General features: G+C 35.9%; 1 protein-coding gene across 2 annotated transcripts in view; it reads right to left on the bottom strand.

Moving 5' to 3' along the window:
• The window catches only part of LOC148876358 (Ankyrin repeat family protein with DHHC zinc finger domain-containing protein), a 56203-nt gene that overhangs the window by 2687 nt on the left and 31410 nt on the right, over positions 1-22106 (bottom strand). For both annotated transcript variants that reach the window (XM_088966677.1, XM_088966676.1), the window contains exons 8-12: positions 17904-17961; positions 8923-9000; positions 8687-8785; positions 3833-3911; positions 3598-3746 (exon numbers count right to left, since the gene is read on the bottom strand). In XM_088966677.1, the coding sequence (XP_088822803.1) occupies positions 3598-3746; positions 3833-3911; positions 8687-8785; positions 8923-9000; positions 17904-17961 (463 nt within the window). The remainder of the gene's footprint in view (positions 1-3597; positions 3747-3832; positions 3912-8686; positions 8786-8922; positions 9001-17903; positions 17962-22106) is intronic.

Genomic DNA, 22106 nt, shown 5'->3' with positions numbered 1-22106 from the left:
TAATCAGCTAACAATATAAACATTTTACGTTTCATGTAAAAAACCAATTTATAAGAAAGGAAACAACTTAGTTGATTTGATCTATATTATTATTATTGTTGTTGTTGTTGTTGTAATAACAAATTTGGGACATTACATTTAGAATAACAAGAAAAATCTCACTTGATTTATCCAAAAGAAACCAAAAGCTTGATTAGCCCTTTTTGCAATTAACTCTCTTAAAACACTAGGAAAAACTAATAGAATTTGATTTACCATATTGGTTTTTCTTTTTTACTTTATTTATTTGGCCTATAATTATTGAAGTGTTTTGTCCTATATACTTTGAATTATAAAAATATATATTTTTTGCATTAAATCATTAAGTAGTCATTCATACTAAGGCTTATGCCTTTTTTACTCCTCAGGTTACACCTCATGCCTTGAGGCTTGAGGCTTACACCTCATTCTGACAAAGGCTTAATAAGCCTCACATCAAAGTTGTGAGGCTTAAGCCTTGAGGCAAAATCTGTATGCCTTGCCTCAAGGCGTACGCCTCATGCCTCAAGGCATACGCCTCACGCCTCAAGGCTTAAGCCTTTTAAAACAATGTTTATGATTAGTGGAACATTCTAGATTGTTGCACTTGATCCTCAGCCTGATAATGGTACTATGTCAGGTTTCAAACTTGTTTGCTTTTGATATGCCAACTAGTGAAGGCCTTCTGGGGTTAATAATTGGTTATGTTGGACCAAATAAGGACAGGATCTAGGCAAGTGATCATTGTGATAGGCTTTGCCACTCTGTCAAACAAAGAGAATGCCCTAGTAATGTCTTCCTTACCATATAGTCCAAATGACTACAACCCTACGTTAGTGGAAAATAATTCAGTATAATTTCTCACATAACATAAAAAATTTGAGTGAATTCCATTCCGGAAATCATGTAGATATTCCTTTAATTACATCTTGGGGCAGAGAAAACCTCTTGATTCTGGTCTAGAAGTTCAGATGAGTAGAATAAACCAAGTAAAATTTCACTACAGAATTTTCCTTCAAAAATCTTGGTATATATTCCCTCTTTATTTGAGAGAAAACTAACAAATATAAATAAATAAGAGTTCTTTTTTCTATACACAACAATCAAATGGGGACCATAATTAGCCATATTTCATAAATAAGGCTGTAGCTGGCCTTTAAATAATGATTTTATGTATTATCATGGTCTGAGGAACCATAATCAGCCAAGTTCTAAACTAGGCTGTAGTTTTCTCCCTCACACAAAATAATGATTTCCTAGGTTAAAATGGAGTAAGGAACCATAATCAAGCAAGTTTCATGGACAAAATTGTAGATGGTTGTCTCCTTATATATAAAACAATGATTTTATGGGTTAAGATGAAGTAACCATAATCAACCAAATTTCATTTACAAGGCTGTAGATAGTTATCTCCTTGCATGTATTCCAATCTGAAACAAGGAAGAAAACAAGGAAATAAATAAAGAAAGAAAGAATGGGGTGAGATGAATTGGAGGAATAGACAAGTCCTCCTCCTAAAGGAGGCTGTAGGAATATCATAGTGAAGAGGTGTATGAGGAAAACAAAATTCCCTACCTTCCTGTTCTTCTTTCTTCTATGTTCTTCACGTCCCAATCTTCTCTCTTCTCCTTTCACTTGTCTCTTGTTACTGGGAATTTTAGAAGCAGAATACTTTTAGCTAATAGAAATTAGGCTTCTCTCCTACAAGGAGAGGGGATTATATAGTGGAGGGAGGTGGTTAGGTAATTCCCCACCCCTCTCTTCCTAGGGTACCAATTCTCACCCCACTTAGAACAACTTAAGAAGGGAAAAAAAAACTCTTTTTCTTAAAACGACATGTGCCCCACAACTTAAAATGGCTAAAGGAGGGAAAATAACTCTCATTCTAGGGTGACATGTGTCGTCCCACTAAAAGTGGCTAGGGGAGGGAAAATAACTTTTTCATCCTAGGGTGACATGTGTCACCCACTTAAAGTGGCTAGAGGAGGGAAAAGGGCCCTCTCTTCTTAGGGTAACATGTGTCATGACCACCCCATTTAAAGTAACTAGAGGAAGGAAAAGAACCTTCTTTTCTTAGGGTGCCTGGTGCCATGTATCACACCACTTGAAGTGGCTAAGGGAGGGAACAAAACCCCTATTTTATAATAGGATAGGTGACAACCCCTTTATAAATATCTAAGATTAAGTAAGTTTTATTAATTAATGTAAATTTAATTCTTTTAGGGAATTCTATCCCATTAAATGGGCTCTACTGTAGGCCCATTAAATGCTTAATGTGTCATTATTAAGGCCCAAATTAAGTTAGGGCCTGCTGTTCACTAAAATGGACTGTAGGCCCCTTTCTTTCTTAAATAAATTACTTCAGCCCACTCATAGGACTAAGCTTAGAAAATCAACTTGGAAAGAGAGGCCCTTTTTTTTCTTTTTTAAGCTATATGATTGGGAGTACTTTAACAACCTCTGTAATCTAGTAAAACTACGGACTTAACACCCTGGTGCACCTCCACATACCTTCCCCCATTTCCTCAACGAATTGAATGTTGATGTGCTAACAAACTAACTATATAGGGGATGAGTCCACCTGCACCCAATAAGGAAAAAATACACTCCTAAAGTTTACAACAAATGAAAAGAAGATAAGTAAATGGTGACAAGTCTCCTACTTGTATTGAATAGAGGACAAACATGTGGCGATAGACACCAGTTGGGACTCCTCTTTTGAAGGATGCATGATTTTTCTCATGGAATACCTCCTAACAAAAAACCTCAATCTTAGGGGACACAGGTTTACACCAAATTTCTTTAACTAGGCAAGGTGGCACCAATGGAGAAGGAGAACAAAGAGAAAACAAGATGAATGTTTGGTCCCTGATCACTCATGAAATAAGAAACCTGGTCTTGTCTTTCAACAATTCATAATTCAGATATGATATACATATTAAAAAACACAACGTCATTTGTTTTGGCTAGATTTGTTCCTGTTTCAAAAAAAAAAAAAAGGCAAATAAACTGGGAGTTCTAGGATTCAACCTACTCTCTCTTTTGATTAAAAATCTATCTTCCAAAGGATAAAAAGCACTCAAATCTCAGACTACAGCATAAGCAACCACCTTTTTACTCGCCTTTCCGGTCCTGACCTTATAACTAACATAACTTGATTTAATTAAATTAAGATAAAACATAAAAGATATAAATCAGGAAGAGGGGGAAAGAAAAAAAAAGATCCTTATGCCCCTTTGCCCATAAAGAGATGAGTACAGAAAGAACAAACAAAAGATTCCACACACCAAGGCATCCCCATACTTGACCTCACAGTTTTCAAGCAGACACCCTACATCCAGTCAGATTACATCTCCATCATGTAAATAGGAATTCCAGTAATGTCACATCATATTTACATACTAATACTGAACTAAGGAGGGCAAGCATTTAATCTGGGGCTTATCATTTACTTTGGAGCTTTTCTAATTGTACCCAATGAGCATATGACCAGACCATGTTTTTTGTTCCAATAAATTGTCAGGTTAGTAGCAATATATCAGTAAAAAAAATGAAAAAAAAAACAATGAAGCCAAATACCTGTGATGCCTGTGATATGGTCAAAGCTGTAGCTCCAATCAAAATAATGGTATCCATGAATAGAAACACGAGAACCCCAGGATGTTGAACTGCCAGATGATGTATCCATCTTTCCGAAGCAGGGATTGCTGGCATTCCTGTCCAAATCCCTATCAAATGGTACAAACATGTCAAATTATCAATATAAATATGATAAGAGCCTCAGGTAGCTTAGTTTGTCTCCATATAAACCTACTTTCAATTGTGATAATAGCAGCAATGAATGATGTCACAGTTCCCATGCAGCAAAAGACAAAGAAGTCCCATTTGTTCCTCTGCAACAGTGATAAAAATGAAGCTGATAAGTATGGAAAGTATAAAAGAGGAATTTTAAAAGAATGAGAACTATGTCTGGATATACATGTAGCCCATATTATACTTTAACCAATAAATAATGTACTATATCAGAACATTGTTTCAAGGATCACTCAGTCAACATGGTAGCCAACTGCCAGTCTCTTTTCAAAGGCAGCAACTGCATGTTTCACCATCTCCTAATGGTAAACAAATTCTATAGTTTTGCACAGTAGGGCATCATTAGTCCACTTTTTATTGTTTGTCTTTTTTCTTTATTGTACATTCAAAATCCTACGGTTCAGGCTTCTATCTAAAAAAGAATTTTATAGTGCAAAAAGAAAAGGAAAATCCATAAAATATCTTTCTCGAAAACATAACCTCTAAAAAATCTAAAAAGAAAGCATCTGTTATCTTCTTTGAAAGCAACAGAAATGACAGAACCCACAGGTAGTGTTGCATGACCAGTTATCTGTCCCAGGCCTGATGGTTGGATCATTTGACCCACCATCCAGAAGAAAAACCAGGTCTGGATAAGGGTGGATGTGGTAATTATCTTTTAAACACCATTTGCTAATGTATGAGTATGTGTTCTGGATGTCTTGAATATGTTTAGAGTATAGTTTTATGCTTATTTTAACATAATGTAAGTCTACATATGTGTGGATATGTATATCAAGAGGTCTCGATTTTTTAAATTTTCAATACGAACAGTTGACCCTCCTGGCTGTATCTGCACCCTACATCCTTTATTACTGAATGGTCATTTAGGGGCCATAATGATGATCTGGATTACGTGGCAGGAAAACCTAGTTGACAGTTGACACTTAGACTGGGCTTTATAACAATACAGCAAATATGTAAGGATGTAAGCTGACTGACTGTTGATGCCATCTCCCATCTGTGACTGGGTTGGCCTCGGGAAAAGGAAACATAGAGAAGAAATGGCACATCATTATCTCAATGATTCAGCAACGAAAAATTTATGAAAACACCAACAAATTCCATTAATAGTTGTCAAAATATTCCAATTAATTATACAATTCACAATTTGAATTATCAATGCTAAGGGTTACGATCTGTATCTTATATCTAGATCTTTTTGGAGATCTAATAACGTTCTTTACTTTTCCATTCCTTTATTTCTTTTAATTTCTTATAAGAAAACTTGTTTAAAACCATTACTAGAATAGTCTTTGTTTAGGTTGTTTAATACCTATTTTGAAACCTGAGTTTATTTTCCATCATATGTAGGCTAATAATAACTTTTTTTTTTGATCAGCAAGAAAAATTTAATTTAATAAATTAAAGAGAGAATTTAGTACAAAGTGAAGAAAAAATGCAAGCCCAAACAAAAAAGCAATTACAATGAAGCTCAAAAAAGTTGTTGTCCCATGATCCCTTGTTTAGCAAAGGGTATCAGCCATCCCATTTGCAGTCCTTCTAACCCACTTGAATTCTACATTTAATTCCTTGGAAATACTTTCCACTTCCCTAAAGGCATGCCTGAAAGTCCATGGAACATGACTGCTACATCTTCCCCATGAGATAACTATTTTAGAATCCCCTTTGACCTCCACCTTCTGTTATCCCAGTTGTTTTGCTAAAAGTTGCAATAAAGCACGCAGTTCTGCTTTCAAAGACTTTCCAACTCCAATAGGGCCTGAATATAAGGCCACCACCCTAGCTCGTGAATTTCTAAAGACACCTCCTATTCCTGCCAAACCCAGATTTCCCAGTGAGCTTCCATCAAAATTCAGTTTAAACTTGGTACCTTTTGGAGGTTTCCAAACCATGACAATTTTGTATTTTTCCCAAGATGACAATGCCACCTTCGCCCAAACTCTTAATATTTCATTCACTGAGAAGACCTGAAAGCTTTCCACCAACTTTCCCAATGTACAACCTTAATGTTTATTCTGTCAATTACCTCTTCCATTGATCTATTTTTTTCATTGAATATTCTCCCATTTCTCTCTTCCCAAATTATCCAAATTACTGTTGCCTTTACTGGTCTCCACATAATTCACCCTCTTTTCTTCTATTGTTTCAAGAAGTTGGGACTGAAGATACTAACCACATCTTGAGGGGGATCCCACTTGCAACCAAACAGAGAACAAAAGTACTCCCAAATGCAGTGGACAAAAGAACAGGAGATTAATAAATGGGATAAGGATTCACCACCAGCCTTGCATAGAAAGCACATATGAGGAGAGAGGCACACATTGGGCCTTCTTTTCTACAGCATACCACAAGTATTTATCTTACCAAGGAAAACTTCCCAACAGAAAGCTTGAATCTTCGGTGATAGGCTTACTCCAAATTTCTTTTACTGAGAAGTCTACCCCTAGGGAGTCAAGAAAAGCAAGGCTACTGAAAAAGGAAGCACAGGTGAAAAAACCATCAAGAGATTGACCAAATCCTAGAGCCCTCAACATTTTGATTCAAACATACTAACTCCAGCATACCGAGTAGCTGAATAAGAGATACATATTCATTCTCTCCAAGGCCTCTCGTGAAGTCTAGGTCCCAGTTTATCCCTTTGGGAGATGGTATTGCCAATCTGGACACAATTTCACCTTTCAAGTTAGAGAGGGTATAAAGCAAACAAAAATACAAATTAAGAGGTGTTTCCCCCAAACAAAGGTCTTCTCAAAACTGGATTTTGTTACCATTTCCCACACCATAGCAGATGGAATTGAGGAAACTGGGTAGCATAGTTTTCAAGGCGCCAAGGCGAGGCTAGGCAACAGGGGGGCGCCTAGTCGCCTAGGCGGGCACCTAGGTGTTGCCTAGGCGATGGATTTTTTTATGTAGAAAAAATAGATCCTAGGGTAGTTCCCTAGGTACCATAAGTTCATAACCATATTTCCTTAATAATTATTCATAATTTTCTTAAAAAAAGTATAGAGTACATGTTAGAGTATAGAAAATCAACATATTAATGAGAAGAAGAAAAAGAAGGAAAAGAACATTCAAAAAATATAAGGGCTGAACCCTTATTTTTGTTATAGGAAAAGAAGAAAAAAAGTAGTAGAAAATGTGTTGATTAGAAAAAATTTTAAGTTCTTCCTTACTTATTGGTTCAAGTTTTAAAGTCTTTGAGGATTCAATACAGCATTTAGCAATGTTTGTATTGATTAAACCCTAAGAAATAAGAAAATAATAAAAAGAAATTAGTATATAAACACACAAAATGAATATTTTAGTTTAATAGTGCCTATTTTATAATTATAATCTCAAAAAATAAAGAATAAAAAAGTATTTTATAATACATAGTACAAAACTGCTTGGCAATTAGGCGCGGCGAGCCTCAAAGGGCGCCTTATCGCCTAGGCGTTGCCCTGACAACTATGCTGGGTAGACATAAAAAATTGATTTCCAAGGAGAGGAGGAATTTGATTGAGGGGATAATTTTGCATCCCAGCCATTATCTCCCAACCCATGAATGCTGTCAATTACCTTGCGCCATAACCTATCACATTCAAAGGGAAATCTCCATAACCACTTACCTAACAAGGCTGTATTCCTAAGAACTAAGTTCCCAATCCCTAAATCCTCTTTTTCCTTGGGTTTGCAAACCTACTCCCACTTGACTAAGTGATCCCTTTTTTCCTCTCTAGGCTCCCATAAGAAATCCCTCATATATTTCTCTAACTATCTTGCTATCCTATTCAGGATAAGAAAAGTAGACAAGAAGTAAATAGGAAGACTTGTCAGGTACACAAGTAAATAGGAAGACTTGTACAGTGGATGTAATTCCTTTTCCACATGGCTAATAAGAATGTTATATGGTTAGTTAACCTTATTTTTCACATCCATTGTACAAGTGATAAACTCTGGTGTACTACATAAATATATGGTAGATATATATTAAAAGGGGATACAATAATTTTTCTATATATATAAGTTTTTAATTTATTGACAAGTTTCTACAAAAAAGAAATAATCTTACAATTTACAATAAATACATCATTCAATTTGATTTAACCTTCTCCATGATTTACAATATGATTACCATCTTCAGAACATTGATCTCATAGTTTCCCTAGTCTTCATGATGAGCATACTACAACTGAAGAAAACATATAGCAAGCACACTTAATCAGTAACCATAGAATTCAATAAAATCCTAGATCACAGTGATGATTAACAATTGTATCATCCTTCAGCAGGCAAGGCTACCATTTGAGTAGAAGAAATGCATTAATGCAAATCAAAGAGACAGCGATGAGCACTTAATTCAGAATTGAGTGGGATGAATGGTTGAGCTCTTATCAACTAGAAGCTGACATAAATGCAATGAGTGGTGTGGTTGGTTATCTCCTATATTCTAATTTGTTCCAAGGAAAACCATAAACTTGTCACATCATGGATAGTGGATTCAAATTACAATATATCAATTTCTGTTGGCAGCTCTAACTGGGTGCAGGATTGCCAAACATCTGGCCTGGTGGGTTATCTCTATGAAGGGTGGTTCTTTTAACACAAATGATTGGATCAAGAACCATGGAAATGGGCCTTGGAGACTGGAAAACAACCTGGCTGAAGTTTAGTGACCTGGTTCTTCAATTAGACATCTCTACTTGTTGAATCCCTAGAGATCTAAATGCCATTGTGGACAGTCTGGCTAAATTGGGTTTTTGTAGGGTGTTCTTGTTTAGTGATTCCATGCTTATTTGTACATCCTCTCATGTAGACTTTGGTTTTTAATGAATTTCTTTAGTTACCTTTTCTTGAAAACAAAAAAACTCACCTTCCCTACACAATTAGATATCCATGGACAGTGATGATCAAACTGCTCCACACAGCGCTTACACGTAGAGCAGTGCTTGGAGCGAACAGGTCTGATTATCTGACAGTAGGGAGAAACACAAATCAAAATTTATACAAAACGGTAACCCAATAGTTGAGCATGAATAATGTAGGTCGGAAATATTTTTTGTTCATGAAATGCAGTCTCTACAAAAGTCATCAGTTAGTTATAAGGACCTTGCAAGTAGGACATAATTGAGACCAGTTTCCCATCCAAACAGAGGAAATGTTCAGATCAATATTCAACAATGGATCCTGCAAAAACAAATGGTAATAAGATAAGGAAAGAAATGATCAGATTTATCAATAGCCAAAAGACAACATATGCCACTTGGTAAAACATAAAGGATTAAGTGAAACAGGATTCAAATTACAAACACAATCTTGATTACCTTCAAAATCAATAGATCTATAGTAATTCCATCATATTCCTCATACCACTTTTGCATCATGCTAAATAAATGTTTTTATTCCAAAGGCAGATCTTCCTCCTACCACTGTCTGGTATTCCTTTTTATCAGTTTTTCTTTTTTTACAAATAGGTGAATATTAATTTGAAGGTTGTGAACCAGCTACCATTGCCTGGGGTATCAAAAGTACCAAGAGCAGCACTGGCCCAACACAGGACTTCCTAGTGTGCCACAGGCAAAAGATATGAAAGAAAAAAAAAAAAAAATCAGCTACGCATGTTTGGACCCCATGAATTCACTTCTTGTCATCCCCTCTTGCTAGGTTGTCATCTATCAAAAATTGGTAAATCTCAGAACATCAAAATTGGTAAATCTCAGAACCCATCTGAAGGGGGATTCACCCTGGCACTTAATAACTAGACCTCTATGACTATAGCTAAGTGGTCACTTGATAACATTTGTCAGCTGTGTTGGACAGTGTATGCCCTTGGGATCCAGCATTTGATGTAAACTGTGTTTTATCCACACACCTATAATAAAAGAGAGAGTTTCACACACTCTCTTTTTGTCCAAGATGTAACTTTTGTTTTCCAAATTTCCTCTTATAAATTTCTAAAATTTGTTACCTATACATCTATATATCTATATAATGTGCTATTAAATTTCTAATTAGGCTCAGTTTGGAAAGAGTACAAATACAAATATGTACAGTACAAATATATACAAACTATTTACCATCGTATAAGACAAATGAAATCATGATACTTCTCCCCCTTTCATTTTTGTTACTGAATATCAAACTATTTATGGTCGTGCTCTCTCTCTCTCTCTCTTCCTCGAGCCCAATATTTAGGATTGTCAATGGGTCGGGTCTAGTTCAGGATAGCTTGTACTAGTCCCCCATCCCAATAAACTTTTATTTATTCATTTATTTATTTTATTAAATTAAATAAATTATTATCTTAAAGTTTTATTTATTTAATTTACTAAATTATTTATTTATTTAGAAATAATTTACTAACAAATTATTATTAGCCCAATATTTAGGGCTGTCAATGGGTCAGGTCTGGTTTGGGATAGCCTGTAGCAGTCCTGTCCCAATACACTTTTATTTATTCATTTATGTATTTTATTAAATTAAATAAATTATTATCTATAAAATTTTGTTTATTTATTTAGAAATAATTTACTAAAAAATTATTATTACTAGCAAAACTAGATTCCAATACTTAGAGCTATCAATAGGTCAGGTCTGGTTCAGGATAACTTGTACCATTCCCATTCTAGTAATAAATAATCTTTATTTATTTATTTTGTTAAATTAAATAAATTATTTATTTATCTATCTCACTCTCTCTCCCCGTTAAGCCCAATATTTAGGGCTGTCAAAGGGTTTGGTCTGGTTCAGGATAGCCTGTACAAGTCTTGTCCCAATAAAGTTTTATTTATTCATTCATTTTTTCATTAAATTAAATGAATTGTTATCTATAGACTCTTATTTATTTGATTTACTAAACAATTTATTTATTTAGAAATAATTTACTAACAAAAATTAGACCCAGAATTGTCTCGATTAATGCTCTCTCTCTCAATACCTACTCTCTCTCTCCTAGAACCCAATATTTAGGGCTATCAATGAGTTGACAAATTATTATTTTGTCAATACCCTTTGTGATGGTGCCATTTATTGATTATTTAATGATTTTCTCAAAAATTTTTATTGTTGTTATTGATTTTTATTTTTATATAATAAAAATGAAAACCAAGGGAACATTGTCTCAGAATTTATACATGACAAGCTTGGCATTGACAACTTTTAATCTAAATGGTTGTAAGAAAAGAAACAATGTTTTGCTAATTTCCCAAAGAAAGAGGGTGACAGTGGACAATCGTTGCTATATTGCTAATTTCCCAGATAAACAACGTTTTTATTTTCATTGTATAATTGTCACTATATTGCCTCGAAGCATGAGACCTGTTTTTTTGTCATTTCCACAACTATCTAAACTTTTTTTCATTAAAAACTAAGCCTCAGCCTCCAAAGAATACTAGGTTCAAACCAATCAATGTACCAACACCTTATCTCTCATTGTGAATATAGTGATTCTTATTTAATGTCAAGTGACACCATTTTCTGCCTTTGTAGCTAACAAGAGAAAATTCTACAGAAAATAAAAAATTAAGTAAAAGACAAATAATGCTTTCCCAACTCATTATTACATTTTATTTTACTTTATTATAACATTATTTTTTAATGTAAGGAAGATGATTATCCACTCCCTACATTTTGTTATTTTTGTTGTATATTATTGATAATTGTTGATTAGAATAATTATCATGTAATCAATTATTCTTTGAAGTTGTAATAATCTTTGTACATTAGGATTATGAAAAAATAATGTGACTTTTCTTCTTAGTTTTATTTTAACAAATTATCTTGCACATTAATAATTTTTACTATTATATATATTTTGACATTAGATGCATGTGTGTAGCACACACCGTTCTGCTAGTTATGGATAAAATTACAGTTTTGACAATAGTTACTTGTCACTTGGTTATGTAATATGTTTCTGTGAATAGCCCTTGCTCTGTATTTTAGGATTAAGACTTGAGACATCTTTTACAGTATACAGACAATACTTGTTCTCAATCAGTGAATAGACATGGGCAGTCTATTCTGACAAGATTGACATGCTTCTGCTGTCTTATGAGAAGGAATAGTATGAGTCTCAACCGTTAGGGTTAGACCCTAGGCACAAGGCACGGGTGTTTTAGAAACACTGAACTGGACGGTTTCTGAATCCCTTGGACTTTATGATTGGTAGGGAATCCAGATTTTTGGAGGTAATCCCTAATTGGTACTCAACTAGGTTATGGAATTATCTGCTTTTGATATGCCAACCAATGAGATCCTTCTGAGGTCAATACCTGGGTATGTTGGAGCAAATAATGAAAGAAGTTGAGTGGATGGTCAATGTGATGGAATCTATCACTTTGTTAGACAAAGTGAATAGCTCAATTGATGTCCTCTCTGATGAGAAGCTTAAATCTGGCACCGGTGATTTCAAATGTTGTTTGAACTTTGAACTGTTTTGCAAAATAATATTATATTAAGTAGATAATTATTTTGAAATCAGTTAGCAAGTGTTTTTCCCGGGATTCTCATTATGAAAGGGGACATGACACTGTGTACATAAGCATTACAATAAGCTTTTCCATATTGCAGTGTTGATATTAATGCTTTTCCATATTGCAGTGTTGATATTAATGATAGAGAGATTACAATGCAAGTATCTATTCAGGTTGAACACTTGATGGATGCGATCCAGAGTTGAGCCATTGGATTTGGACCTTAAGGATGGAAAGTTCCAGATGTTTTGTAAATGGGCTTACATTGATCCCATACAGCTGAGGTCGATTTCTACTTATAGAAGAGGGATTGTGATCTCTAATGTCCCCACATATGTTGGATTCGATCCAGCAATGTGGGGGGCTCTTAGAAAGGTCTGAGCTGGACTCTAGTGGGCCATGCATAACCAACAGAGATGCTCTCACATTTTTGGGCGGAAATGGGATTAGGAGAGCTGAATTAATTAAAATATCAACTCTTACTCTCCTTCTGGGATTCAAACTAGGGGTTCTAGGGAGTCTATTTAACAACCAAAAAACCCTAGATCAATGTATCCATTCCAGAAAGAAATGATTTCTACCTCCTAGAATTTGGTCCAGAGAGAAAAACGAAAAAAGAAATTTTGTTTTATTCTTCTTCCATCCAACCGTCAGATTTTGATCAGCCTTGCCAACTTCAATAGTGCATTTGATTCACTTTGAGAAGACTTCAAATGCTGTTGTTTCACCCATCTACATTGGTGGATCACTTGAAGCAAGTTACAAATTGTGCCACCTACAGTTGTTGCTGAAAACACGGGTATCTCCATTTGGGCATGAACTCCACTAGTATCTTACTGTGATTGTGGCAAGTTTTCTAACCATCAGAGTCTCAACTCTGATGTGTTTTGGCTTGAAAATGTTTTGGTTCAAGTTCCATGTCAATCTGAAGTAGGAGAAACTGTTTCCCCCATAGTCTGTGGTTTGCAGTTAATCCAGTCGATTGAAATTTTAATGTTAATCACTACATATGGCAGACCTCTTTCCGCTGCACCACCTTCTTTGATTTGTCTTTTAATGGATAAAATGGTTATATAATAAAATGTTCAGGGTTATTGTAATCAAAACAAAATGCCATTAAGCTATTAAGGAGATCACTACCTACCTAATGACATAATTCACTAAAATACAAAGCAACACGTCATTCAATTTAGCCACTTCATCCATTAACACACAACCCTATGTCTCTGAGGTCCTTTGAATCACTATCTCATCCAATTAATGACAATTTGGTAATCCCCCTTAACAAGAGACCTTCAAAGCCCTTGGGCACTAACAAATGAAAGTCTCCAAAGGAGAGATGGTAACTTTTCTCTCACAGTATTGATTCCTCAACCTACAGGCACAAAATACTAAAGAATGATCTCTCTCCCCATTTCTGAACACCCTCAATGCAGGGAAGTTTCTCTCAACTCAAAATTAGAGAGAAGACTGCCTCAGGCCTGTCACTCAACTGGCAGCCTAAATTTGAATGGTTAAAAGTTATAACATGCTTATTTTACTTTTTTTTGGGGTTATTTAAGTTTTTGAATTCGAGTTTTAGTAGTTTTAGGATTTATTTTGATAGGCATTTACTTTAGGAGTTGTTTCCTTTTTTTGGTAATAAATAAAAAAAGAAAATTTTATTAATAAAAGGAGCAAAAGCACATCAGGAGGGTGACGAATGATCCCCAAAAGATCAAAAACAAAAGCAACATAAAAGCTAAAAAGTCCTTTACAACAGAAACAAGAAAAAGGCTAGTTTAATTCAAGAAGGCTCCAAAAGTCAACACCCAGATTTTCCTTAGAAATTCCTTCAAATTCTGGAAGAATTAGAACCCGATCCATAATCCTTTTGCCACACCTTAGTGTTAATTTGTCTCTAGAGCAAGTTCTGTTCTCAAAAAACTCTTCTATTTCTTCCCTTCCAGACTTCCCAGCAAATAGCATAAGGGATGCAGCTTCATACAAAATTTTCCTGGCATGACAGGCTAACAAGCAAAGATGTTTCCTGGAGAGCGTGGCTCCACCCATCTAGTATTGAATAAACCAAAGAAGAAACTTCAAACAAATCTCAAATAGGGGCAGCCAACGAACAGATGAACATTCTCCTCTGCATTCTCGAATAGGAGTTGTTTCCTTGTTAGAAATTGATGCCAAAATTTTAATGTGTCAACAGTCAATGTTTATATTTTTTTTGTTCTAGTTTGAATTCTTTCCAACTAGAGGTATAAATTGGAAAATAATTAGGATTCCTTAGATTAGGGAAATAAGTTTATATAAGGTCCATAACATCTATGAAAAAGAGAATGATGAAACTGAGAATAAAATTATGCCTTTTGGTATCTTTTCTTGGATATGATGCTGAAGAGATTAGTGTAATTTCATACTTGATTAGGGAAGAGACTCCTTTAACTATCCTTTTTTTATCATCTTCTTTTAATTTTCTGTTTTTTTTTTTTATTTTTCTATTTGTGGGAGTTTTGACAAGGCTATCCTACAACACCCATAAAAGTTGAGTGTAATGTTACTCCCACTGCATGCATTCACTCCTGACTCAGGTTCAAAGTATCGATACGATATGCATATCAGCCGTATCGTATCGGTTATTAGAAACGGACGAAACGCCTTTTTTTTCAGTTTTTTTTTTTTTCAAATTTTGGTTTTTTGGGAATCTTAAAACATGTGTTTTATTATTAAAGAAAGTTGGGGGGTCCGAAACACCTGGAAACAGGCGTTTCGGACCGTATCTTTTTCAAAAGATACGATACGATACGCCCAATACAGGGCGTATCGTATCAATACTTTAAACCATGTCCTGACGTACCTCAAGTTTATGGGGACAGATCTTGTTTTTTATACCCCACCAGTTATCATTGCAGCCATCATATATTCCCTAAAGATCCCTATATCCAGAGCAGTCTCAATAGTGATAAGCTCCAATATTATTTTAATTGGTTTCTCTTTGGTCTGAAATGTCATAGCATTTCTTTTCTTTCAAATTCCCCAAAAAACTGTGTGAACTAGAGCCCTCTACATAACCTTCCTAGGGGTAAAAAAAGGTGGTTATAGATGTCCCAAGGAAGTCAAAGACTTCCTGTATGTCATGAATATTGAAACATTACATGTGAAAAGGTTGAAGAAATAGCTCCGAAGCTGAGTCACAGGCCTACTACAGTGGAGAAGAAAATCATCATCATCACCCAAGTCTTATCCCAACTATATGGGCTCAGCTACATGAATCATGTTTCGCCATTCCACTTTGTTTAATGCCATAACCATTGCACTTAAATCATTTCTTACTATTTCAAACCATGTCCTTTTTGGTCTGCCCCTAGCCCTTCTAGTCCCTCCAACTTTTAATAAATTGCTTCTTCTTATGGGAGAAGGAAATGTAATTCACTAATTTCCCCACAAAGATACATGTAAAATTAAGCACCAGATATTTCTCTTCTGAAGCAAATCAGAAGCATTAGTCTTCTTGTAGGCTATTTCCCAACAAAAGATCTTTATCTTAGTAGGAGTATGGACCTTGCAGAGCATATAATGAGGGAAAGGGATTGGTTCAAAGCTACTATAAGTAATGTAAAGAAGTTAATGATAAGTTTCTATTGGACTCTAATATGCACCCAGAAATCATGACACCATTGGATGGAAGGACATATCTAAGAGATTCTAGAAGATCTGTAGCATCCAGACTTTCCACCTCTGCAACCCAAGGGGATGGATGATTTTGCACCGTTTACAATGGATGATATATTAAGAAATTGGTAACAGGTGGCTGGTTCATGCTTAGTAAGGATTATTCCATTATCATTTTGGACCCATCCAATCCCAAATATGATTAAAATGAACTTTAATGACTGCAGTTTGCGGAATCAAGGTATCTTTATAGTTGGGGGTGTTTTCAGAAACAGAGAAGGAAGCATCCATGTTCTATACAAAGGAATGGCTGGTTTTGGTCATTCTACTAGGGCAGATATATGGGCTGTCCTATGTGGAGGCTGCCAAAATCACTGCACTACAAGGATATTTTGGTTTAAGGGGATTCACATGTAATAATAGGGCGGTTAAGAAATAACAAAACTACTTCATGGAATTATAGATATATTTTAAGGGAAGTTACAAGACTAGTGCTGGGATTGAGGACAGTTTTTGATGAATTCCAAGAGCAGATAATAGCATTGCAGATAGGCTTGCCAAAAGGGGGCAGCTGGAAGCCAAATTTATTCAGGCTAGCTACACTTGAGGGGTTCTTGGCACAGAACTGAACATATTTTTGCACATATTTTAATAAAATGACTATTCTTTACTGATTAAAAAAATATTTGGCATGAAGGTGCCTCCTTCAATCTATTTGGCACATTATTATTTAATCTCTTAATATATTAGGGGTCGTTGCTTGGTGCAATGGTAAAATCTTGGGCTGACAAGTGTAAATGTGTAAATGTTGAAGGTTAGGTCTGTATCCCATAACCCCAGATGGCTAGGACCAACATTCGGTAATGGCCTTTAGCTGATGTTGCCTTTTGTTAGTTGCTGTATCTGTCACCAGCAAATAATTGTCCTGACCATCCATATTGTTTTACATGCAGACATTAATGGACTGATGCCTTTTGTAAATATAAACGACTTATTTACTCATGCTTCAAGTGTTATTGCAACTTGCAGCTGCATTCAGACTTAGATTTGGTGAGATTTTTTCTCATCATCCCTACCACTGGCTGACGTCTCATTCTGAAATGCTACAGCCTTCTTGTTTTCCCTGATAACTAAAATATTATGCACAAAAGAGTTCTTGATATTCCCAAGTCAAAAACTCTTCACATGGTCATGATCCTCCCAATAAGATGCTTTTTATGATTCTGGAATATTCTGTCATTTTTCTTCTGGTATTATTACCACACCCAAGCATAAAGGGGACGACCTTGGAGGAATTTTTAGGGATCTTTCAAAGAATCTCCACAAACATAAATCACAGCCACTTTTCACAATATCAGTTTTCTAATCATTACTGCAGGTTCCATACATCTGTTAATTAGCCTTCTCCGTATATCAACCTCCTCCTAGAATCTCCACAATACAGAAATTTCCTATCAAACATTCAAACAAAATGGTGCCCCAATCCATGGCAGATCTTTTACGGTGCAAAACATGGACCAATCAACCTAATGATTTTTCTTCTATTTGTTCACCCCATGCCACAAAATCTCCTTGCAACTTTTCAATCCACATGGCAATCAATGCCAAGATAGAGATCAATTATAGATCATAGACATTCACAATCAAAGCAAACCCCTTTTTGACAGATAATCACCTCATAGTTTTCAATGTTGCAGGAAAGTCCTGCACTTTTCCATCTTAAATGTACCATAGTTTCAATTATCCAGATTAATATAAGAAGTAAAATTCATGCTAGCTTCATAACTGAATAGCAAGATTTATCCTATTACTAAAAGAGAGTTTTTATGTCAAATCATGTCCATCTATACTTAGACAAACTACACTTCCAGAAAACCTTGACCTTTGACAAATTAATTTTAGTTTGACAAGGGATAGCAAAATGTTCCGAAAAAGTAACACACAATCAATATATACCTCTTTATCCATATGATCAGTAAAACCTGCAGACCTTTTTATGTAACCTGGGTCTTTACTGCAAGAAAAATAAATAGATATCATTGCAAGAACTTTGAAAATAAGGACAATTGAGCAAAATATCTAGTCATCTGAATTTTTTGATGTATTTTTCTGCAATATTTGATGTTTTACATATATATATATATATATATATATATATATATATTACATTTGCCATTTATTTGTTTTTATGCATTTTTTTAAAAATGATTTTTTTATATTTTTTAGTTGAAATATATAATTCTATGTTTTTATACAATTAGAATAGAAAAAAAAAAGTAAAAAGGAAGTCTATTTTGAATTAAAGGGTCAAAAGGGTGGGTTAGGGTGGGTCGGGGTCAAAGTGGGATGGGTGGCAAATGGTTACTGGGTCAATATGGGTGGATTGGTACTCAACCCACACCCAACCCACCCATTTCCACCCTTATTGGCAAGAAATCAGGTTGGAAGGGTAAATATTAAAAGTGTTTGGGGCAATCCTATTCCTCCAAGGTTTGAGGACTTTGCATGTTTGGTTGCTTTGGATGGCATTCTTACTTAATACCACATCAATGATAGGGGTATCCGGTTGGCAGGAGATGTCACCTTTGTCTAGTCAAGGACACATGAAACTAGAGGCTTACACATATGCCGATTGGTCTGGTAGTTTTGATGATAAAAGATCTACATCTAGTTATTGTCTCTTGGAGAAGTAAGAAGCAATCAGTAGTAGCTAGATCTTCAGCTGAGGCAGAGTACAAGATCATGGCACGTGGAGTTCCACAACTGTTATGGCTCAAGTCACTCCTAGAGGAGATGGGTATTGCATATGGTAAGCCCTTAATATTGTAATGTGATAACCAAGTTGCAATTAACATAGCTCACAATCAGGTTCAACATGATAGGACAAAACACATTGAAGTAGACCGGCATTTTATAAGATAAAGAGTGGCTTTCGGAGAAGTTTTCCTTCCTTTCATTGCCTCAGAGCAACGGTTAGTAGATGTTCAAACCAAGGGTGTCCCTAAGGTAAAGTTACAATACTATGTAAGCAAGCTGGGCATGATTGATATCTATGACCGAATGGGCCATAGGTCATTATTATTATTTATTTCTGCTCATGTTTTATTTTTGTGGTTAGTGGGCCTTAGTTATAGGCCTGTTTTATTTCTTTTATTATTGTTTCTAGTGCTGGCCGCCCTACTAAGGGTATTCATATAATTATGTCCTTTTTTACAATCAAAGAATAAAACATATTTGTGGGGGATAGAGAGAGGTTCGATTACTCTCTTCCTTTCTTCCCTTTTCTTCCATTTTCTTTCTCCATTGTTTCTTCCATCTTCTTCTTCTTCTTTTCTATTTTTTTTTCTATTTTATTTCACATTATTGAAGGCAGGATTTACATCTAAAAGAATATAGGATTGGATTATGATTCTTCCAGAATTCATGGGATTGTAAAGATTCTTTTGGGATTGGTTGTTGGGTCAGTTTTAGAACTGGAACTGGGAGGGGGGAGGGGTTGAAAGTTGTAGAGAAAATGGTTGACCAGCTTGTGGTCCCATCTGCTCATATGTTCTTTCTTGTTTATAGTACTGTTAGAACTTTTTTTTTTCTATTATTTCTAGTGACAGGGGCATTCTTGTCATTGTACCACTTAATGTTGAAGACCTATTTTAAATATCATTTGGGGCGGCAGACTAAGCAAGCTGAACCCATCATTCTCTTCTCTTCTCTCTTCCTCTTCTCTTCTCTCATCTTCTCTTCTCTTCATTTCTGGTTTGCTTTTCTTACTAAACAGGTCTGAACCTTCTTGGTTTCAGACAACTTGGTATCAGAGCAGACCTAAACCTGGCTTGGGCTCTCATGTAGGTGTTGTCCAGCCAACTACATGAGAGTTGTTCTAGGGCTGGAAATTTCAGCTTGAGTCGCCTGGTTCTTGGAGGTCATTGGAGATCGAAGAAGGTGCCCAAGATTCAAATCTCTTGGAGAGCTGTCCGGTGACCAAGAAGAATCGGAGAAAACAGGCTGGTTTCTGATTTAGAGCTTAAATCAGAGATTGAGAGTGGCACCCAGTAATTTCTGGGTTTATTTTTATTTTTGTTTAGAAAAGGAGTTTGGACAGTGCTGTACCCTTCATTCAATGATTACTCTTTGTCCACTTCAGCATGGAAATGGTTGGAAATGAGAACAAACCAAATGGAGGCCTTGTAGGAGCTGTAAACTCTACTGATAACAATTTATTTCAGATTACTACAGTCAAGTTTGATGGAACAAACTATTTGGAATGGGCCCAATCAGCTGTGATGGCCATTGGAGGGAGTGGAAAACTGGGGTATGTGATGGGAGACACAAAGAAACCAGCACGGGAGGACCCTTCCCTTGCCAAATGGGTTCAAGAAAATTATTTGGTTACGACTTGGTTATGCAACTCCATGCAGTCTCATATCAATAGAAACTATCTTTGGGCAAAGACAGCTAAGGAGATTTGGGACAATATGAAAGAAATCTATTCTCAGCCCCTTAATGGTGCTAGAGCCTATGAACTGAAAATGGAGGTGAATAATCTTAAACAGGGGGAGAAACCTGTGTGAATCTATTTCTCCACCTTGAAATCATTGTGGTATGAGATTGAATCATCTTGAGACTATTGAGTGGGAGAGCCAAAAGGATGCTACCACATTCAAGAAATTGGTTGAGAAAAATAGTGTTTGAATTCCTGGCTGGGTTGAACTCTGCCTATGGCATTGTAAGACAACAACTTCTCACTAGAGATAGTGTCTCTTTATCTCAAGCCTACTCTCTGGTATATAGTGAGGAAAGTAGAAGGAAAGTTATGTTGCAAATCCCATCTATGGAATCAGCTTTAGAAACTATAAAACCAAAGACTGGAAGTGATAAGGAGAGGGATGTAAAGAAGGATGGAAAGAGGGATGTGTTTTGTGACTACTGTAAGAAGCCAAAACATACTAAGGACACTTGTTGGAAGCTTCATCCTCAGCTAATTCCAGAAGGACTTAAGAACAAGAAGGGAGATGCTAATGCAACTATAACCACATGAGCTTCATCCACAGCTGTAACCACAAGAGCTCCATCCACTCCCAACACTAGATCCAGTCCTCTTGATGCATTGGCTGCTGTTAGGGCTGCTTTATCTCAGTTGGAGAGTGAAGTTGGTTGCTCTAGACAGTCTCATTCTACTCCAACCTCTGCTTTTGCTCAATCAGGTACAAGGGCCTCTGCCTATCGTGCCTCTACCCCAGGTAACACTAGCCATTTTTGGATTATTGATTCAGGTGCATTTGATCATATGACTAGTTTATCTTCATTGTTTCACACCCATTGCTTGTCCTCTGGCAGAGACAAAGTGTCTATTGTTGATGGCTCTCTTGTCCCTATTTTAGGCAAGGGAGACATCAATGTCTCTGATGCTATTTCCTTATCCTCATTTCTGCATGTTCCTAAAGTAATCACTAATCTGCTTTCTGTCAGTAGTATCACTAAACACCAGAACTGTTCTGTAACCTTTTTCCCTGATCATTGTGTTTTTCAGGATCTGGCTACAAGGAAGGTGATTGGGACTGGCCGTGAGACAAATGAGATCTACTTGCTTGAGCATCCACCTGGGAAGAGGAAAGAAAATGGGAAGTCTTTTGTGTCACAGTCTATGAGTCAGATTATGCTTTGGCATAATCGATTGGGTCATCTTTCTTTTGGGTCTTTAAGGAGTCTTTTTCCTAATTTATTTGAGTCAATCCAAGTGTCCAATTTGAAGTGTGAGAGTTGTGAGTTGGCAAAGCATTGTAGATCAACTTATTCACAAAGTAATAAAAGAAGCTCTGTTCTTTTTGAAATTGTGCACATTGATTTTTGGGGGCCTTATCATATTCCTACTATGGGTGGGTACAAATACTTTCTATTATTTGTTGATGACCACTCTCGGTTTTCATGGGTTTACATCATGCACTCTCAGGATGAGGTTCCCACTTTGACCCACATTTTTCATCAAATGATCTTGACTCATTTTGGGGTTACAATAAAAAATCTCAGAAATGATAATGCCAAAAAATATTTTGCAAAACCCCTATCCACTTATCTCCTTGAACGTGGAGTGATTCATCAGAGCACTTGTCCTCATACACCTCAGCAGAATGGTGTGGCTGAGAGGAAAAACAAACACATCCT

Source organism: Nelumbo lutea, chromosome 1, assembly GCF_056320005.1.
Source record: "Nelumbo lutea isolate HS-2025 chromosome 1, American lotus-T2T, whole genome shotgun sequence".
In the NCBI taxonomy this organism is placed as follows: Eukaryota; Viridiplantae; Streptophyta; class Magnoliopsida; order Proteales; family Nelumbonaceae; genus Nelumbo; species Nelumbo lutea.
Note: the sequence above shows the minus strand (reverse complement) of the source record. Positions and strands in the feature narration are given on the sequence as shown.